Source organism: Trachemys scripta, chromosome 6 (genome assembly GCF_013100865.1).
Source record: "Trachemys scripta elegans isolate TJP31775 chromosome 6, CAS_Tse_1.0, whole genome shotgun sequence".
Lineage (NCBI taxonomy): Eukaryota > Metazoa > Chordata > Testudines > Emydidae > Trachemys > Trachemys scripta.
In genome coordinates this window covers 33,082,696-33,104,906 of record NC_048303.1, presented here as the reverse complement: position 1 = coordinate 33,104,906, position 22,211 = coordinate 33,082,696, and the positions used below count along the sequence as shown (strand labels likewise).

The following is a 22,211-nucleotide window of genomic DNA, read 5'->3' as shown; positions in this document are numbered from 1 at the left end:
TGGTGCCAGGCTGGGATTCAGGAGACTCAAGTTCATATTCAGAAGCACTTGGCCTCTCAGGGCCTGGTTCTCCTCCTACTTATACCTGTTTTTACACCAAAACAGGTATTGACTTAATGGAGTTACTCCTGGTTAATGTTAACGTAAATGAAAGCACCCTGAGACCCCTGGCATCTTCTTGATCAGGCCTGGTCTGTAATAGGGAGTTTACACCATCGTAACTAGATCAATTTGAAATCTATTTACACCAGTGCAAGTTTAATAACATGGACTTGCCCTGACCAGACAGTCACCATTTTCAACCTCTGTATTGCCTAGATAGCTGCATTCCTCTGGGAGAATGCAGATTATAAAGTCCTGGACAAAGCACTGAGAGCTGGAGATAAAGCAAAACATTCTCAGTCAAGGGGATCTGGCTATGAAATGTGTTACTGGAGAAGATCAGACAAATAATGCTGCAAAACCTCCCTCTTAAAAAAAAAAAATCAAACCACAAACAAAAAAAAAGCTTTCCACCATAACAAGAATGACATTTACAGCACCTCCCTTCAAAAATAAATACAAATCTGTAACAAACAAGACAACCAACCAACCAACTAAAAACAAACAATACCTCTAACCAAACAGGTTTTATCCCAAAAAGGGGGAGAAGCCAGAGAATCCATGACATCCACTAGGGACTTCACTATTGATTTTATGTGGAAGGCACTCAGATACTATAGGGATGGGGAGCACTATAGATAGACAGATCTTCCCTTTACCTTCGGCCCGTAAAACAAAAAACCTAAAGAACTATTTATTATCAAAAATGATGACTCAGGGTATGTCTACACTACGGGATTAATCCGAATTTAGATAATTCGGATTTGAAAAACAGGTTGTATAAAGTCTAAATGGATGCGGCCACACTAAGCACATTACTTCGGTGGTGTGCGTCCAAGTACCGGGGCTAGCGTCGATTTCTGCACCGTTGCACTGTAGGTAGCAATTCCATAGCTATCCCATAGTTCCCTCAGTCTCCCGCGCCCATTGGGATTGTGGGTTAAGATCCCAGTGCCTGATGGGACAAAAAACATCGTCGCAGGTGGTTCTGGGTACAGCCTCACCTCCTCCCTCCCTCTCTGCATGAAAGCAACGGACGGCAGACAACCATTTTCGCGCCTTTTTTCCCGGGTGGGTGAACACTGCAGACTCCATACCACGGCAAGCATGGAGCCCGCTGAGCTCAAGACAGCAGTCATGAATATTGTAAACACCTCGCGCGTTCTCGTGGAGTTTATGCTCAGCCAGGACCAGAGAAACGAGGCGAGGAGGCAGCGGCGGCGGCAGCGCAGCGACAAGTATGATGAGGACATGGACACAGACACGGATACAGAATTCAGTGAAACCACAGGCCCCGGTGCTTTGGAGATCATGTTGTTAATAGGGCAGATTCTATCCATGGAACGCCGATTCTGGGCAAGGGAAACAAGCACAGACTGGTGGGACCGCATAGTGTTGCAGGTCTGGGACGATTCCCAGTGGCTGCGGAACTTTCGCATGCGTAAGGGCACTTTCATGGAACTTTGTGACTTGCTGTCCCCTGCCCTGAAACGCCAGAATACCAAGATGAGAGCAGCCCTCACAGTTGAGAAGCGCGTGGCGATAGCCCTGTGGAAGCTTGCAACGCCAGACAGCTACCGGTCAGTCGGGAATCAATTTGGAGTGGGCAAATCTACTGTGGGGGCTGCTGTGATGCAAGTAGCCAAAGCAATCACTCAGGTGCTGCTACGAAAGGTAGTGACTCTGGGAAATGTGCAGGCTATAGTGGATGGTTTTGCTGCAATGGGATTCCCTAACTGTGGTGGGGCAATAGACGGAACCCATATCCCTATCTTGGCACCGGAGCACCAAGCCACCGAGTACATAAACCGCAAGGGGTACTTTTCAATGGTGCTGCAAGCACTTGTGGATCACAAGGGACGTTTCACCAACATCAACGCGGGCTGGGCGGGAAGGGTTCATGACGCTCGCGTCTTCAGGAACACTACTCTGTTTAAAGGGCTGCAGCAAGGGACTTACTTTCCGGACCAGAAAATAACCGTTGGGGATGTTGAAATGCCTATAGTTATTCTTGGGGACCCAGCCTACCCCTTAATGCCATGGCTTATGAAGCCATACACAGGCAGCCTGGACAGGAGTCAGGAGCTGTTTAACTACAGGCTAAGCAAGTGCAGAATGGTGGTAGAATGTGCATTTGGCCGTTTAAAAGGTCGCTGGAGATCATTATTGACTCGCTCTGACCTCAGCCAAAGAAATCTCCCCATTGTTATTTCTGCTTGCTGTGTGCTCCACAATCTCTGTGAAAGTAAGGGGGAGACCTTTATGGCGGGGTGGGAGGCTGAGGCAAATCGCCTGGCTGCTGATTACGCGCAGCCAGACACCAGGGCGATTAGAAGAGCACACCATGAAGCGCTGTGCATCAGAGAAGCTTTAAAAACCAGTTTCATGGCTGGCCAGGCTACCGTGTGAAATATCTGTTTGTTTCTCCTTCATGAAAACCCTCCCCCTTTACTGACTGATTTTCTGTAAGGAACCCGCCCTGCCCCTTCCCCCAGCTTTCTTTCAAACCAAATAAAGTCACTATCATTTAAAAATCATTTATTCTTTATTAATAGATTAGAAAAAGAGGGAGGGAACCCGGGTGGTATTTGGGAGGAGGATTGCTGGGAAGGAAAAAGCCACAAAGAAAAGGTTTAAAAAATGACAGCCTTTTGCTTGGGCTGTCTACTGGGGTGGAATGGGAAGGTGTACGGAGCCTCCCCCCCCCCCCCCGGTCTTTCACGTGTGGGGGAAGGGGGTTATGGAACATGGGGAGGAGGGAGGGTGGAACAGGGGCTGAAGCGGCAGTCTGTTTTCCAGCAGCCGTTCCTGAACCTCCACCAGACACCGGAGCAGCCCCAGCGTTGCATCCTTCATCCTCTGGTCTTCCTGCCGCCACCTCTCATCTCGAGCGTCTCTCCTCTCCTCACGTTGGTCCCTCCTCTCCTCACGTTGGTCCCTCCTCTCCTCACGTTCACTGACTTCTTTCCTATACTTTGAAACTGTTTCCTTCCACTCATTCACATGAGCTCTGTCACTGCGGCTGGATTCCATAATTTCCGAAAACATCTCCTCTCGCGTTCTCTTCTTACGACGCCTTATCTGTGATAACCTTTGGGATGGAGGAGGGAGGCTTGAGGAATTTGCAGCTGCTGTAGGGAGGGGAAAAAAGAGAGAATTGTTTTAAAAGCTACATTTTGCAGAACAATGCTTATACTCTTTCACGGTGACCAACACTGTTCACATTACATAGCACATGTGATTTCTGTGCAAGGTCGCATTTTGCCTCTTAATGCTGAGTGCCTGTGGCTTTGCTGCTAGAGATCACAGGTCTGGGCAACAGAATTCGGCTTGCATGCAGCCATGGTAAGCTTCTGCGCCCTCCTTTCCCACATACCAAGCAAAGCTTGTAGAGTGCTGCAGAAGCCTGGCCAATCTCAGCCAGTGGGGGGGGGTAGTGGGGGCGGGGGCTTGTCTGGGCCCCTTCAGGCAAGTAGAGTGCTGCGGTTTTTCTGTTAACATTCAGCAGCACCAGAAAACAAACTAACCACCCCCGCCTCCCGCCATGAATTCTCTGGGATGATCACGGAACCCCTCCCCCCACCGCGTGGCTGGTAACAGGGAAGATCCCTGCTAGCCAAACACGAAAAATTCAGGGCCAATTTCCCATCTGCGCTTGGCTAACTGCAGGGAAGGACTTATTTTCCGCCACAGGCAAACAGCCCAGTAGGAACGGCCACCTCTGTCCCCTTAATTAAGTTCCCGTATTTCAACCAGGTTACCAGGAGTGATATCACTCTCCTGAGGATTACACAACAAGATAAAGAACGGATGTTGCTTGAATGCCAGCAAACACCGGGACCATACGCTGCCAGGCTTTGTCAGGCAATGATACCAGATTACTTGCTGCAAGCATGGCGTGGTCAAGTGTCCTACCATGGAGGAGGGAATAAGGATGCACTGCCCAGAAACCTTCTGGCAAGGCTTTCGGAGTACCTCCAGGAGAGCTTCATGGAGATGTCCCTGGAGGATTTCCGCTCCATCCCCATACACGTTAACAGACTTTTCCAGTAGCTACAGACTTTTCCAGTAGCTGAACTGACCGCGAATGCAAAGTCAGGCAAAGTAATCATTAAAAACCGTTTGCTTTTAAAACAAGTTTTATATTTTAAAAGGTAAACTCACCTGAGGTCCCTTCCATGGGGTCAGAGTCTTGGGTACTGGCTTGGGAGGGTACTTCAGTCAGGGTGATAAAAAGATCCTGGCTGTTGGGGAGAATGGAGTGCTGTGTGCTCTCTGCAAGCTCATTCTCCTCCTCCTCCTCCTCCTCCTCTACCCCATCGGCAGAATCCTCAGGCGTCGCTGATGAGACTATCCCCGACCCAGAATCCACGAACACAGGTGGGGTAGTGGTGGCAGCCCCCCCTAGAATTGCATGCAGCTCGGCGTAGAAGCGGCATGTCCGCGGCTCTGACCCGGAGCGACCGTTTGCCTCCTTTGTTTTTTGATAGGCTTGTTTGAGCTCCTTGACTTTCACGCGGCACTGATCTGAGTCCCTATTGTGGCCTCTCTCCATCATGCCCTTGGAGATTTTTTCAAAAGTTTTTGCATTTCGTCTTTTAGAACGAAGTTCTGCAAGCACTGAATCCTCTCCCCATACAGCGATCAGATCCAGTACCTCCCTCACGGTCCATGCTGGTGCTCTTTTTCGATTATCAGCCTGCATGGTTACCTGTGCTGATGAGCTATCTGTGGTCACCTGTGCTCTCCACGCTGGGCAAACAGGAAATGGAATTCAAATGTTCGCGGGGCTTTTCCTGTCTACCTGGCCAGTGCATCCGAGTTTAGATTGCTGTCCAGAGCAGTCACAATGATGCACTGTGGGATAGCTCCCGGAGGCCAATACCATCGAATTGCGGCCACACTAACCCTAATTCGAATTGCTAAAATCGATTTTGGCACTACTCCGCTCGTCGGGGTGGAGTACAGAAATCGATTTAAAGGGCCCTTTACATCGAAATAAATAGCGTCGTTGTGTGGACGGTTGCAGGGTTAATTCGAATTAAAGCTGATAAATCCGAATTAAAGTCGTAGTGTAGACCAGGCCTTAGCCTCTATCTTCTCAATAGAATTATGCTAGTTCTAAAAAGATTCTCTCACTAGACATTTTCTGTGCGGCTCCCTAACTTACCCACTCACTTCCTTCCCCCCCAAGACCTCCCGGGTAATTCCTCTGCATGCAATGCCTTTGTTTTGTAATCAGGCTTATTGAAAGTGAAATTCAATTATTGGAAATGTGTTGCAGTTTACAAATAAAGAATTCCCTGTACTGTTAACTTTATTGCTATTGATGTGACACACCACAAACAAAAAGTGTTGGGAGTTTTGAATCAGCAATGGACTGGGCCAGTCCTGAGGTTTTCTGAAAGAAAATCCAAGAAAGGGTGGTTTGGGTTTAAGTGAACATTCTAGTAACATGTAAACAGACAGACAATAACTTATAGGATCAGAGTCTGAAAGGTACACAAAATAGTTCATATAAATGGCAAACCAATCACAATCAAAACCAAAGAACACCTACAGTAGATGTATAAAGGCAAATCTGGCCCCTCCCTTCCCCCCAACTGCATGAGTCTTCATAGACAATAGAAATGGTACATTTCTGCTATACAGGGAGGAGCAAGATGCAGGATGCCCACATAGGACAAAGGATGGGGGGGGGGAGGGGAGGCTACATGTATCCATGTGCAATAGTATGCAAGGTTACTTTGAGGCTGTGGGGGGGGAAAACGAGGTCACTAGGCGATCTGAAGCTATGCGAGTCCCTCAAATTGCCAGACCTATGGGGGGGGGGGGGGGGAGAAGAGAAAATGTGCACACTGCCTGCAGAGTCTACTGCTCCCCTGTGGCTAGAAACAGACACAATGCATTCCCTCTGCGGTTCCAGGACCTGGAGGCAGTATTCTGTTCCTTCCTGTTCCCACTCTGAACTCCACAGCCCATTAGTGAGGCTGCAGGCAGGAACCAGAACTTTGCTCTGAAAATAGGGTGACCAGACAACAAGGGGGTGGGAGGTAATAGGCGCCTATAGAAGAAAATGCCCCAAATATCAGGACTGTCCCTATAAAATAGGGACATCTGGTCACTATCTGAAAATAAACATGAAGCTTTTAAAGTCTCTTAGGGTTTAGCTCAATTATTTCTAGACAAAGAAAAGATGGCAGAGAGACTATTAAATGTGCCTTCCCAATCCATACACAGTTCAGCAGAACAATGACAAATAACACAGCCTGAGGACTGCAGCTTATTTACAGGTAGCAGTCACAGAATGACTAATATCTGTCTGAATTGGGCTTTAACAATATTAACCTTCTTATTTCTGAATCACCTGCTAATCTTGGCTAGATTCCAGGACCACCACCAGCCTGGGCTAAAATCAAATCAGAACCTAGAGGTGTTATCTGGCAATCAAACATCTGAGAGTTTGGATAAAAGAAGAAAGTCCCAACAATGTCAATAACCTTAAAGGTCCTTGGCAGGAGGGACAGTTTTACTAGCATGCGGCCCTTCTACTTATTGGGTCTGTAAAAAATGAAGTTCATCTTGGGCTTAAAGACATTCATATCTCCAGCCCTGATCCTGTAACACTTATGCACATTAGCAACATCATGTATATAGCCCTTGAAGGACTCTCATACATTCAGTCCTGTAAAATTACTCATATATATATATATATATATATATATATAAATTAAATAAAGAGTTTACAAGCTGAAGGCCTATGTGCTAGGGTACCTAACCATCGTAAAAAAATAATAATAAATTGATCAACAATTTCTTCACCCACATCTATCTGTAATATGGGATTAAGGAATCAAGAAAGACTTTACCAATATGTAGTCTGTGTTTCATCTGTGTTTTTAATAATTCCCTTCCAGGAATTTGTGCTGCTACTTAAATGCTAAGACTGTTGGCAATAAAATAAATAAAAACACATACACATTTACTGGTGTCTACTGAAAAGATGAAAGCCTGGAGATTTTTTTTTTTAAACATATAAAATGTATATTCCCCTCAGGGATCAATTGGGAACATTAGAAAGGCAACAGACCTAGGTCTTCATCAATTCTGATATAGAGAAAACTCAGATTGCAATAAGACTCACTGTTTATTAAGTGCACACAGTCACAGGCTGCCTACTTCAATGTGGTACTGATATTTGTAATGAAGAGCAATTGTCCAAGAGGCAGGACACAGAAAATTGCAATAATTAATCACATATCTTAAAGGGATGGAGATGGAGAGTAACAACTGAGATCTAGGAATGAAGTAAGTACAAGACTTGACTCAGATCATTCTAGAAATGCAGTGAGCAAACTGATAAAATAAAAATGATGCTACCCAAAGAGAACTGAATGTTCATCTGATAAGTGTTGACAACCCATGAGAGTAAAGAACATGGCTATGTTCATAGTGATCTCCATCAGAGAATGTTAAGGAGTCGGTTAAAGGGTTAAAAGTGACAACCATCATTTGTCTTCAGTGGAACTCACTATTGCTTCATTTTCCTTCCTATGTTAATCGTGAAAAGCTAGAATGTGGCCATCCCAGATTAATATACCTCATTCAGGAAACCATCCAAAAATCGCACCAAGACATTACAATCCAGAACCATTTAATCTTCTCTGACAATATGGAGTAAGGGGATGTTTACATGGCAATGGAGACTTCGCAGAGTAGGCTTTGCCTGCCTTGTTTGAGTCAGATACAGAAGGATCCTGACCTGTTAGTGATAGTTGACTCCAGACACATCTTTACATGTTGGTTTTACACTACCACTTTCCTTGGTCACCAAAAATAGGAAAAAGTTACCAAGGTGGCATAACAAGAGTGCACATCATCTTCATCAGGATGAAATGTGATGACTATTACACACCATTTGTATACAAATTCTCTCTCTCTCCACACACACACACACACACAGGATCTTTTAAAGATGTTAAAGCCTCTCTCCTACCCCCTCATTAACTACAGTGGAAGGAGCAGATCTGAATGAGCAAATATAGCAGTATAGTGGGCAATGTTACTGTTGCATGGCTCAACAGCAAGGGGCAGCAACATTACTTTTCAGTATTACACTGGAACCATATCTGCATAATTGCCTAAAGTGGTTCAGAATTGACCTCTCACATAAAACCAGAGACCAGATGGCAGCAGACTGCGATAGCAAAGAAATGCACATTATGGAAATAACTGACTAGAGCTAATACACCATAAGAACAATTTTTAAGTGCCCATAATTTTATTAGCTATGTAATTAGTGGTGTCATGTGTTCTCCAGTATGAGAACTACCTTAGGCTCTTACAGAACTTCCATTTCTTGTGCTGAATTCTACCTTCCAACTTATTTACTGATCCTGGACTAATAAAGTAAAGCCCTGCTGCCAATGATGCTGTAATACTTTACAGACTGTGCAATCAATCTGCTTTATTAATTAGATCTTATTTCCATATTCATCTGTTCCAAATGCAAATCTGGATTCCATTCTCAGCTAACTAACCTCCAGAGTGCTATGCCCATGGCTCCATTCCTGGAGCCACCACACCCTCCCCATGTCATGTGGCAAGAGCTGTGGGATCTGGAGGTGATCTCTCAAGAACATTCTATAGCACATACATCCAAGAAAAACACAGGCATTTGGGGGTATTTTTAACAGAGAAATTTGATCTAACCACATTTTTGAAGGCTAGACAATCTTATCTGGAAAGTAATGTGGTTGTTTTGCTAATCTACTTGGCTCCCAAATGTAGAAGTGAAGCATATATCTTTTGGCCCAGAAATGCTGGAATAGCCAGGTTCTTTGGCATACACAACAATCTCACATTTTATATTTAATTCTCCTCCTTTCTACACACAGCACACTTACCATGGATCAATTGTCTCATAAATAACATTTTAAAGTTACAAAACAGCTTCAACAAAAGATTATGGGGGAGGGGAAGCTTCTTAGGGCTGGTGCACACTAGGCCCCCAGTTCGAACTAAGATACGAAACTTCAACTACATGAATAACGTAGCTGAAGTCGAAGTATCTTAGTTCAAACTTAAAGGTACTTACTGCGGGTCCACACGTGGCAGGCAGGCTCCCCCGTCGACTCCGCCTACTCCTCTCACGGAGCAGGATTACTGGCATCGACAGCGAGCACTTCCAGGATCGATTTATCGCGTCTAGACAAGATGTGATAAATCGATCCCAGATCGATTGCTTGCCACCGAACCAGCGGGTAAGTATAGACGTACCCTTAGAGAACATGGACTATTAATGTTTATCATTTTGTTCATTGTGCTTCATTTTCAAGGGATGAAAATGAAGGAGTAGGGTAAACAGAGGGGCTCCCAGCTTTGTACAGTACAACATAGCCTGGAGACCAAGGCAGGAGTCCACCACAGCAAGTATCTCAGCTTTGTTTACAAGGATGTGTATGCAGTAGGAATGGAGATATCCAGTTTACTGAGCGGTATGTTAGAACTGAGAACTCAGATTCTATACACAAATAAAGGAAATGATTTTGTTCCCCAGACCAATGAGAATGTAATTTGCCCATAGTATTCAGAACACCTTCCACATTCAATACCAAACCCTAGATAGTAGCAGGGTGAGCGTGTTGCTGGGATTTGCTCAATCATCAGCTCATGGATGAGCAACAGCTGGTTGAAGCTTGAACTCAAGAGAGACAGGAGATGTTGGTGGACAAAAGAAAGTATTTTGAAGAGTTTGCAGCCATGGTCCAGTTTCCTCTAGTTGAAGGCACATGCATGCACACTAATAATTGGTCAATTCAGTCCCCAGCCTAGAAGTACTCTTGGATTCCTCACAAATGCTAAACTCTCACATAGCAGCATCTGTAACATTTTCTACTATCTCTGGTGGGCTAGGAGATTTTGACCTGTACTAGTTGGAGTTTCCTAATCATCATCTTCTAGGATCTTCCAGGTCAAAATCTCCTAGCCCACCAGAGATGGTAGAAAATGTTACAGATCCTAGAAGATGATGACCCAGCCTCACTTATTCATGCTGTCATCACCTCTCAGCTGGAATACTCCACTGTAATATACTTGGACATGAAGCCTTCATGGATTAGGAAACTCCAACTAGTACAGAACACTGTAGCGCATCTCCTCGGCGACACTCTCTACCGTGGATGCATCAAACCTGTCCTCCACTCTCTACTTTGGCGTCCCATAAATATTGAGTCAAGTTCAAGGTCTAGCTCCATATCTTCAAGGTGCTCCAGAGCCAGAGCCCAGTATATCTAAAATACTGCCTAAAGTGCTAAGACGAAGACTGTGGGCAACAACTGGGCTCCTCTAGCACAATGGAACTCTTAGCAATAAGTGTAAAGCTTGTCTGTGCAAAAGACAGAACTGTCTGAGACTGTGGAATGAACTGTCCCACGAACTAAAGACCATCACCCCCTTCTGTTCCAAGTGCAAGGCACATTATGTTGGAGAATACATAGGTCAAAGCAAATACATAGCAACATGTACATTTAAAACAAAAAAATCCTGTGGTGCCTTGAGCAAATCACTTAAATGCTCTGTGCCTGTTTACCGTCTGTAAAATGGAAATAATTAAACTTATCTATCTCATAGGGATGTGTTGAAGATTCATTAATTAATGTCTGGGCAGCACTTTGAAGATTAAAATCTGTAGATAGGTATTTATTGACTCAAATATAATGAGTAAGAATATCTAGCAGTATTACCATAATATATGCATACAAAAAAGCTTGTCTGCATTTTGTGATTTTTTTTTTTAGCATTTAGCATTTCTTTCTAAAGCCAGAGACCAGCTATGCATAGAAGTTCCTGCTAGTATATGTTTTATACATTTATTTTTGCTCATTGCACGGAGATACCTAAAAGGGGATATGAAGGTGTTACCTGTCAGCTCTGTGTTCTTGGGGAACCAGGGTGCAGTACTCAGCCTGACTCATGAAAGACCTCCCAAACCCACCTCCCCAAGCCTCTGCTTGAAAGACTTACAAAAAAATCAGTGAAAAGGCAGTGGGAGACACACCTAAACCCCTGGGATAAGGGTGACAGGATTACAGAAACTCCCCTAGCCTCATTTGCATCGAAGATAGGACAGGGAGACACCTCCCTTAGCATACAGAATGGAGAACAGAGATTCCAAGGCAAGAACCGCATGGAACTCTGGGACCAGAAAAGCAGGGAAGCACTGCATGATGGGGGATCTCTGATCCAGATGTTAATGAACCCACAGCTGCACATACCCAGCTCAGTCGTTATCAGACCAATTCTAGTAATAAATCCTTTATTGGTATCCAAAATACTGAAGTTCCCTAATTGCATTGTGAGCTCCCTCCAAGGAACACCGCCCATCGCCAGGAATGATCAGTTCCTTTTGTCTAAAAAGCAACAAAGAGTCCTGTGGCACCTTTAAGACTAACAGATGTATTGGAGCATAAACTTTCGTGGGTGAATACCCACTTTGTCAGAAGCATGTCTTCCTATTGTCTAGCTGAACAAAACAACTTTGGTATACTCCCTTGAGCCATCAGTTTACACATAAACAAATCTAGTGTTCTCCCTTGAACCATTGTTGTTTCCCCGACAAAACCCCCTACCTATGCTCAAGTCTTATGATGCCTGGATCCATTGGGACTTCATCTTCTCCTGATTGATCGTGCTGGGAGCTCTGCCTGTCTCCAGCACTCCGGACCCTCAGCTACCTCTACCACCTGGGATTCCCGTTCGATTCAAGCTTCACAGAGTGGCAAGAACCCAGCTTGCTCGCTCTCTAGGTATAGCCTTCTGACCCTGACTTGTGTGATCAGTTATAGTTTTCTAAACCTGACTTTTGTAATCAAATTTAAGTTAGATTAAATATTGTAACTGTTTTGTTTGTTTGGCTCCCCTTGTATGGTTATCACCTGGCAATAAATAACTTTCATGGTTAAGCTGGTTGCTTCTCTCTCTCCCCCCCTCCCTCGCCCCCAATTGTGGGTATTTTTTGGCTTCCCCATTCGCTCTGCAGTCACGCTCCTTGTACCTAAGCTAAAGGTCCCTGCACACCCAAAAATCCTGTGGGGTTTGCGCATGAAGTAGGTTACTACCAGAACAAGTGTAACATGAAAGTGAGGATAGGAACATGCTGAACCTGGGACATATGAGAGTGGCAGCTTGGAAGTGCTGTTCGACCCAGTCTGCTTTGTCCAGGGGCATATAAGGGTGGCAGATTGAAAGTGCTGCTCGACCCAACCTGCTAAGGCGTACTCTATTCCGGTGTGGTGCCCATGGCACATGAGGGTGACAGCTTGGAAATGCTGCTAGACCCAGCCTACTGAGTTCATGGACATATAAGGGATCAGCTTGGGAGTGCGGATTAACCAGGTCCTCTCAGACACGCTCTGTTAATGGGTGTATGTTCATTTGATTCTGGGGCTGGAAGAACCCAGCCCTGGGGAACCTAGGTCCTGCACGATAGCTCCATTGGGAGGGAACTTGCAGGGGGGAGAAGTAGAGCTCCATATGAGAACACAAGTGACACAAGCAGTACATTGATAGAATTACAGACCTCCTCTCCCCCCACAGAATAACCCTAATAGATGAGCATACACCAAAGTCACAGGCAAACTTGGTAAAGTGTGTGGGGAGGGAGAGTATGGATGTATTTGAATTAATCAGCAGCAAAAGGCTGCTCTAAGTTGGATCTGGGAGAACAGCAGGGGAAACCACACTGGTGGCATAAAGCCATCTGCATTTCCCACCACCAGTACTGTACTGAGCACAGTTTGGCCAGGCTATAGGATAGACGTGCTTATGTCTTGTAATAATTTTACATTCATTTTTATTAATCCCTTAATGTCAGGTAGTGGTTAGCTTAGGGGAGAGGGGTCCTTGTCTGCATTCCCTACTTGGCCACTGAGCTTCTGTGGCCTCTATGCCTCAGTTCACTCACACTTAAACAAAGTGACTTACCTTGTTCTTTCTATGGCTGTTATGAAAATTAATTAATGTGCATCTGTAAAGGCCTGCAGATGCAAGGTGCCAACAATGCAGGAATTATCAGTTACACAGAAGAAACTAAAGGTATTAAACCCATCACATAAAAAAAACATTGTAAACCAGACATTGCAAGTCTGTGTGCAAGTACTAGACCAGGGGTCGGCAACCTTTCAGAAGTGGTGTGCCGAGTCTTCATTTATTCACTCTAAGGTTTCGCGTGCCAGTGATACATTTTAACATTTTTAGAAGGTCTCTTTCTATAAGTCTATAATATATAACTAAACTATGGTTGTAAGTAAAGTAAATAAGGTTTTTAAAATATTTAAATGAAGCTTCATTTAAAATTAAATTAAAATGAAGAGCTCCCCGGACCGGTGGCCAGGACCTGGGCAGTGTGAATGCCACTGCCATAGGTTGCCTACCCCTGTACTAGACAATAACTTTTGATCATGTACTCATTGTACTGGCTTTTTTTCCTGCTAGCTACTAATCAGCTACTAACAAAGGGGGAGTGCTTGTGCCATCTGGTGGATACTAACCATCACATGGACCTACTTTTACTGGGACTGAAAACCAACGGATTGTATTACAGACAAATTATTCTTTAAAATTCCACGTTACAGATACACTAGATCTCTTAGTGTTTGTGTTTATATTAGCAGTAGTCAGCCTTTTGGAGCTGTGGAGTCACATGATCAATTCAAGGCGTGGTTTACAAACACAAAGTGAGAGTGATGCTCTGACATTACAGTGCAAATTTGTATCAAAGTGAATTTGCCTAGTTGCAACACAACTAGGATGTAATCATAGTGTCGCAGCATCAAGACACCATACCCTGAACATTTTGTTGTTCTCTGTAAACCCATTCAGCATGTGTCCTCTCTTTTTTCTGGCTGCTGGGAAGGACAGATAATGTTTTCTTTCCCCTGCCTCTGCACACTTTCTGGCTGCTTGCAGGGATATGAGGGAATCACAGTAGATCTATGGGTTTGCACGGCACTGAATCATTAGATACTGCTCTTCTGATCAGCACTCTGCCTAAGAACAGACAGTGTGACTGAAAATGTGAAATGCTGATCAAATTGCTGGAGTGCAAGAGAACTGCATGTGGATCTAGAATCACAGATTAAACACCACTGGTGCAGATGTTGAAAATGTTGTCCATATATATTTTACACACACTCTATCAGAAAGCTGTGACTCCATATTATGCCCCTTTCTAATGTGCTATAAAATGCATAACCCCCACCTTTTTCTGACCTAAAATGCCTCATACTTAGTCATAATTTGCTGTCACATGCAATGGAGTCAAACAGGAGTAACTCTACTGAGACTGGGGTTCAGAGCCAGAGGAACAAAACTTTTTAGACGTGTGTAAAAGACCCAGAGTGAGCACAAAGGTCAGGACTATTTAGTTTAGATAAGAGCCAAACTAGAGAGGGGCATGATAGATGGATACAAAATAGCAAATGGAGTAGAGCTGGTAAATCCTACCCACCCTCCTGTAATACACTGATTTCAATAGGGCTTCACATGGGCACACGATTCCTGCTCATAGGGCAGCCTGCAGGATCAGGGCCACAGAGGGCTTCTAGGACTTATATGGTGCTTAAGGCTCATTCTGGCCCTCTACACAAGGGTAAATTCCACTGTTAGTGAGGGAGTGAAGAGGATCGTGGCTCTCACCCAGCAAGTCACTGCCAAATTGACTTGTGTCCAAGACTACTCCCCATCTCAAAAACTGCCTTGACATAAATGGCATGACTCTTGCACAAATATAATAGTTTCTAAGCTATTTTAGTCAAACTTTCCCAGTGAGTGTATCACACAGCACTTGGTATCGGAAGAAGCTGCTGGTGAAGGAGAGCCTGAAGTAGGAACACCATAGGCCAGGTCCTGAAAGTTCACCAATGTTCAAATGCTGAATCAACCCCCTCTACGTTGCATGGGCCATATCACTGGTCCCAGCAACCATCTAGCTCTTAATCTATCCAGCCCCAGCTATGCTTAAAGGGGTCCTAATCAAAGTTAGATGATGTGAAGTAATGGTCCCTATAATCCTAATGTTATTCATGGAGACACTGTGAGCATTTGTTAACACTGAAAACGTTCTACATAAACACTAAGCATTATTACTGATATTATTGGCATTGTCCTGTTTTACATTTGTCCCATAATAGGTGTATGGGAGAGATGGCAAAAGAACACAGGACCGAGGAAATAGAGATCTATGCAGGAGGTGGCTAGATGACTAGTCCATGCAGTGCCCTAATTTAATTATAATGTGATATAAACACCCACCAAGACTGCACTGAAATTATCCACCTTTTTCTCAATTGGTAGCTTAAGTCACATTTTAACTCTGTCCTCTCTTTTCTGGAAATCAATGCAGTGAGTATCCCATTATCTAGCCCTAACCAGAATGATCACTTTGAAAAGCAGGGATTCTATCCAGCATTATTACATGTTTCTGTTTACTAAAAAGCTCTCTGGAGTTTTTAGTCGTATTTTGCCAGAGCCTGATTAGGAACTTTATTTCTAGTTTACTCCAGCGAGAGTGTACATTCTCTCACATAACTATGTGATTTTGAATGTTAACAGAACAGTTACGCTGCATTTCCCATTTCATGTATACCCACTAATCAAATAAAAGTAGCTCAGAGCTCACATGAAAAAAAAATATCCATAACCCAAATATTTGAACTTCACGACTGGATTGATACCAAAGCATTCTCCTGCACTGTTATAAAATGCGAATGGATTGCTCAGCAAGGTATCATCTGTTGGTAGTCACTGGTGGCTGGGGGTGGGGGGAGGGGGAAGAGGGGAAGTATGCAAATGTAATAAGGGTGCTTTCAGGAGTGTGCTGCTCTGGAGGAGAGCAAGTTAAACTATTCCACCTTGTTTGGCTTGTAGTTAGCAATGCCTTAAGGGGAGGAAAAGGAATGACTCAAGCTTTTTGGCCAAGCGGTTTTTCCAACAGCCAGCGCAGCTTAATATTTAGAAATAGGGGATGACATCAGTCTTTTGGGGGATGGGGAGGAAGGACAGTTTCTTCTACCTGATAGAAGGTGTAGCATTTGAATGGCTACATTAGGATCACGTGTTTAACAAGAGATGCATAGCCTATATTTTTATATTTCATAAAATATATTTGTAAAAGGTATGTACTGTTCTGGCATGCCCCTTTGCAGCCTGGGGTGGCACTGTGTGAGGCCCAATTTAATTTCTCTCCAATACCGTGCCCATAAGTCAACTTTAAAGGCAAGGAGATGCTAAAAACAAGCTAACAAAATAGCATATTCCCAGAGACTTTATTTAATGGAAGAAGCAATTGTAACCACAGTTCATAAAACCCTCACCTCAGGACCAAACTTTAAGTCCTCAAAACAAAATCACTGAGGCTAGTCCCTGGGAGCCTGAGAGAGACAGAGAGCGAAATCACCACCCATATCAGCCTGCATAGCATCTCTCTTCCACAGCTCGCTCTTCAGCAGCAGTCTCTTACTGACTGGCCTTGGAGCGATAGAGAATAAGATGGAGAATATCTTATTGCCTTTATATAAATCCATGGTACACCCACATCTTGAAAACTGCGTACAAATCTGGTCGTCTCATCTCAAAAAAAGATATACTGGCATTAGAAAAGCTTCAGAGAAGGGTAACTAAAATGATTAGGGGTTTGGAACAGGTCCCATATGAGGAGAGATTAAAGAGGCTAGAACTTTTCAGCTTGGAAAAGAGGAGAGTAAGAGGGGATATGATAGAAGTATATAAAATCATGAGTGGTGTGGAGAAAGTGAATAAGGAAAAGTTATTTACTTGTTCCCATAATATAAGAACTAGGGGCCACTAAATGAAATTAATGGGCAGCAGGTTTAAATCAAATAAAAGGAAGTTCTTCTTCACACAGTCAACCTGTGGAACTCCTTGCCTGAGGAGGTTGTGAAGGCTAGGACTATAACAGGGTTTAAAAGAGAACTAGATAAATTCATGGACGTGAAGTCTATTAATGGCTATTAGCCAGGATGGGTAAGGAATGGTGTCCCTAGCCTCTGTTTGTCAGAGGGTGGAGATGGATGGCAGGAGAGAGATCACTTGATCATTACTTGTTAGGTTCACTCCCTCTGGGACATCTGGCATTGGTCACTGTCGGTAGACAGGATACTGGGCTGGATGGACCTTTGGTCTGACCCAGAATGGCCATTCTTAGGTTCGTCCTTTTCAGTCCCCTGCCCAGTCATCTATCAGGCTTTTAATTCTCCCCAGGTGGGTCTAACGCAAACACCTGTTCCCTTCTCAGCTGCATCTGACTAGTGAACTGGCTAGCTGGCCCCAGTCCCTTAAAAGGCAGGCCACCTTGTTACAATATTGCATCTATTAAGAGAATGTGATAGCAGGACATTTTAAATATTACAAAATTGGCCAATCTTCCTAATGTTTAATATATATAATATATTGCATTATATTATAGTATAGGGTAGCAGGGCCCAATAAACAGAGCACTGGACTGGGATTTAGACATCCTGTAATCTATTCCAGCTCCATCATTTATATACTGTATGAGCTTGGGCAAGACACTTCATCTCTCTGTCCCTTTGCTTGTCTCTCTATTTAGACGCAAAGCTCCTTGGGGCAAAGACTGTCACTTACAAACACTGGGGCCCTAATCTTGACTGCGGCCTCTAAGCACTGCTGCAATAACAACAATAATTACACACCAAGAAATTTGTTTATGGTTGCCAAGTCAAGCACACAAAAATTAGGAAATGCCAGAACTTAGATTGCCTGTGTAACCTTAATTCAGATCCCTTGGGCATATGCATTATGAGAGTATTTTTAATTACATGATTTCCTCAGAACCCTATGGAGTGCGAGCATGCTCAATGAGGACAGAATCTTCAGAGATTTTAACTGCTAAAAATCAAAGTGCTTACTGAGCATGTGCAAACTGTGATTTTTCATTGATTTATAATTTGGCCAAATCTGGGCAGATTTTCAGAGGCAGGCAAAAGGCACATCTCTGAAACAAAGCCCACCACCCCCTTGCCAAATTTTGAATCCTTGCTCCAAAGCCTGGGGGAAAATAAACCCGCTCAAAGAAAAGGTTTCCAGAATGTTTTAACACAAGCAAAACAACATTTTCTCTAACCTTGATCTTTGAAACAACTAAAGAAGCTAAAATCCCCACCAAAAAAAAAAAAAAAAATTGCAGCCCAAGGCCAACACCTGGTACGTAGAATTTCAGACCAAATGATTAAAGTCTGGCAAAGTTATAAGCAACTGAAAACGGAGTCTTATATTAGGAAGTGTCAGGCAAGCTTAATAATAAGGGCTGTCTCAGCCCTGCCTCTAGTAAGTTCATGACACTATAGCAGCATTAGTGTTCTACACAAGAGAGCCGAAAACAACTTTTCCTATTGCCTTGCACCATGCATAGCTGTTGAAATCTGAGCTAGTGGGTCTAGTCAGAATCAGCCACTCACACTCCTTCAGGGGTAACTGACTACAGAAGATGGAACACATTGGAGAATCAGAGCTGCTAGACCTATATACACACACAGGAGCACTTTGCCCCCTAAGGAGGCTTAGAGATGGGGTTCACCATGAAAAAAATTCTCACTCCAGCAGCAATCAGGTAGCAAGTACATCTTTCTTATCCTGTCAGCAGGTATTTCTCTCACACCTGTCGTTGTTCTAATGGTCAAATCAGTATTGCGCCTTTTTAAATGCATCTCTTCCAGCAGACTTCACTTACCCACTGACATTCAAAGATCTTTGTTTTTGCCGAGCCAGCAATAAAGCAAACATTAACCACTTAAGTTCCAGCCCACTTACTGCTGTGGAATTTGAGGATGTAGATCAATAGTTCATTGAAGGGATTTAAGTATGAAAACTATACCTTATACTCATCCTGTTGTTCTTAGCACATTCTGTATATAAAATCCCAAAGATCTGTATTTCAAAATGTCTTCCTTAAAGTCATACTTTGGCAAATCATAGTATTAATTGCACCTCCATCCTGTGTGGAATTCTCTACAGGGTGGGGCTCCTAATTAAAGGGACTTGTGTTTTGTGGTGTTCTGAATTTACAAAAGGCACAACGTTTTCTTTTTATGTCCGGGTACCTACTGTCTATTCTCTCTGCCAGTCTGAAAGGTCTGGCAAATACATATTTGAAAGGCAAATTCATTGTATCTTAAGCTTTCCTCTACCTCTCATGAGCACACTTAAATAAAGAGGCCTCATAAGCTACCAGTCAATGCCTGCACAAAGCCCATTCTTAAGTCAGAAAAGAAGCCAGGTTTAAAAGATGCCCCTCAGAAATTAGCATCCTGAACAGCCATTGGGCATTTAAAACACAGCTTTTTGGAAGAAAATAAATTGCCCCTATTCAAAAGCTGAAACAACATGAAATATCCAAAGGCTTCAGTTATTAATAAGACAAGTTTCTTTAGGGCAGCTATAAGCTCTAATCTGAACCCATTACACCTCCTCTTACAGGCTTTTATTTGCCCAAGCCTATTGCACAAAAAAGTTCCTCTCCCCTCCTCCCCCCTTTTCCACACAATCAGTGTTTGGGAAGGAGGCAAAAACATGTTCAGGATCAAAAGTGTCCCCCCCAGCCTTTAGCTTCCCCAGGGAACACCAATCTACCTGCCTCCCTTCACAGGGCTGTTAAGTAAGAGAAGGATCCACTGGTGTTAAAGATTCGCATTCCCATTGACTTTAATGGGAACAGAATCTAGCTCTCATTAGGTTCCTTACAGTTAACCTAATGTATGTAATTATCAAGTACTATACTAACACCAAGTATTCAGTTAGTGTCTGTATATACCTACTCTCCTTAGCAACTGTGAATGCATATCACTTACCTTTCACTACTCAGGGCAGATGGGTGTCCTTACTTCCTAAGCCCTTTAGGCAGAGAGAAGAGTAAGCAATTGCAATTCAGAGGAACAGGTTCAATTATCCTACTGAGACCAATAATATGCTAGTGGCTACTGCTGATAGGGGAGAAGCTGTCTGAATAGGAGCACAAGCTGCAGCCTACACAACAGTGAACCAATGGGGTGGGGTTTTGCCAAGAGATCCTCCTATTGGGAGATGTGGGGGAGGTTGGTGGACAGGCTCATGCTGAGACTCAGCTGCCTTTAAATATGACTGAGGCTCATCCCTCTTCTCACTTCTCCAGTAGCAGTGACTATGAAAACATCTTTCTGGGAGTTATTAACCGGCTCTGTCTGTTCATAGCTATGGCTGATGAAGAGATTGCTGCTCTAGTTGTGGACAATGGCTCTGGTATGTGCAAGGCTGGGTTTGCTGGGGATGATGCTCCCTGTGCTGTCTTCCCTGCCATTGTGGGGCACCCTAGGCAGCAGGGTGTGATGACAGGGATGGACCAGAAGGACAGCTATGTTGGGGATGAAGCCCAAAGTAAGTGGGGCATCCTGATGCTGAAATACCCTATTGAACATGGCATTGTTACTAACTGGGATGACATGGAGAAGATTTGGCACCACACCTTCTACAATGAGCTGTGGGTGGCCCCTGAGGAACACCCAATATTGCTTAGTGAGGCTCCCCTCAATCCTAAGGCCAACAAGGAGAATATGACTCAGATCATGTTTGAGACCTTCAACACACCAGCTATGTACATGGCTATCCAGGCTGTGTTATCCCTCTATGCCTCTGGCCACACCACAGGCATTGTGATGGACTCTGGTGATGGGGTTACCCACACAGTCCCAATCTATGAGGGCTATGCCCTGCCCCATCCTATTCTCTGGCTGGACCTGGCCAGCTGGGATCTAACTGACTATCTCATGAAAATCCTGACAGAGAGGCTACAGCTTCACCACCACGGCTGAGAGGGAGATTGTGCATGACATCCAGGAGAAGCTGTGTTATATTGCCTTGGATTTTGAGCAGGAAATGGCCATATCTGCCACTTCCTCTTCACTAGAGAAGAACTACGAACTACCTGATGGGCAGGTAATCACCTTGGGCAATGAGAGGTTCCGCTGCCCTGAGGCTCTTTTCCAGCCAGCCTTCCTGGGCATGGAATCCTGTGGCATCCATGAGACCAACTTCAACTCTCACATGAAATGTGATGTGGACATCCGCAAGGACCTGTATGCTAATTTGGTGCTGTCCAGGGGCAGTACCACTTACCCAGGCATTGTTGACCGGATGCAGAAAGAGATTGCTTCCCTGGCATCAAGTACCATGAAAATCAAACTCATCGCCCCTCCTGACTGTAAATACTCTGTCTGGATTGGTGGCTCCATCCTGGCCTCTCTCTCCACTTTCCAACAAATGTGGATCAGCAAACTGGAGTATGATGAGTCTGGGCCATTCATTGTTCACCACAAATGTTTCTAAAGGGACTTCCCATCAGACAACTGCATGAGAAAAATGTATCCACCATATCAAGCTATATTAATTCTCCTCTTTAAGGGCTCTCCTCTTAGAAGACCTAATATCTAGTGCTACAAACTCATTTCCTTTACTTCATCAAAGAAAACCACTTAATTGTTTGCTATTAATTTTAGAGCAGTGACTAACTCTGATAGGAAAAAGTTATATCTGGTAGAGCTCTTCTTTTGTGATGCTTGTGTGAATTATGCTACTATCTTCTTTGGAGAACTTTGAACTGCAATCATGGATCAAAGCTAACATGTAAGGGTCAAAATAACTGAATTCAATGCTGAATAGTCTCTTACAGAGGTTATCAGTCTGTAAACAAGCACTTGTTTTGGGTCCCAGAACATCTGGGTTTTTATAGATAAATGCCTAAGTGGCAAGATAATGGATTAATGTTGCATATTTGGAGTTGCTAAACATGGGTTTGCCTTTTTTTTTTTTTTTTTTTTTTTTAAGTGTTCTGAACTATAGTTCAGAAGTATGATCTTAGCTTTGACCACTAGAACAAATCAATTCCCTATCTACTGTAGCAAAAATGTCTAATTCCTAAACACCATTACACAAAAAAAAATTGTAAACTGATTCTCAAGTGTGCATAATAAAAAGGCTAATCTCTAATGGTGGTCAAGAACACTTATTTCAGAGTAGAAAGACTAGCACTTTCTTACAAG

At 43.8% G+C, this 22,211-nt stretch overlaps 1 protein-coding gene and 1 long non-coding RNA gene across 2 annotated transcripts in view; one reads left to right on the top strand and one right to left on the bottom strand.

Annotated features, from left to right (window-relative positions):
• The window catches only part of LOC117879224, a 107,758-nt gene extending 87,653 nt beyond the window's left edge, over positions 1 to 20,105 (bottom strand). The window contains exon 1 of the long non-coding RNA XR_004646202.1: positions 19,989 to 20,105. This is a non-coding gene — a long non-coding RNA (uncharacterized LOC117879224). The remainder of the gene's footprint in view (positions 1 to 19,988) is intronic.
• A 228-nt stretch (positions 20,106 to 20,333) lies between these two features.
• Positions 20,334 to 21,498, top strand: ACTBL2 (actin beta like 2). Its single transcript, XM_034774663.1, is given in 2 exon segments — positions 20,334 to 20,953; positions 20,955 to 21,498. Coding segments are annotated over 2 exon segments (1,128 nt in total). The 5' UTR covers positions 20,334 to 20,369.
• Positions 21,499 to 22,211: the final 713 nt, after the last annotated feature.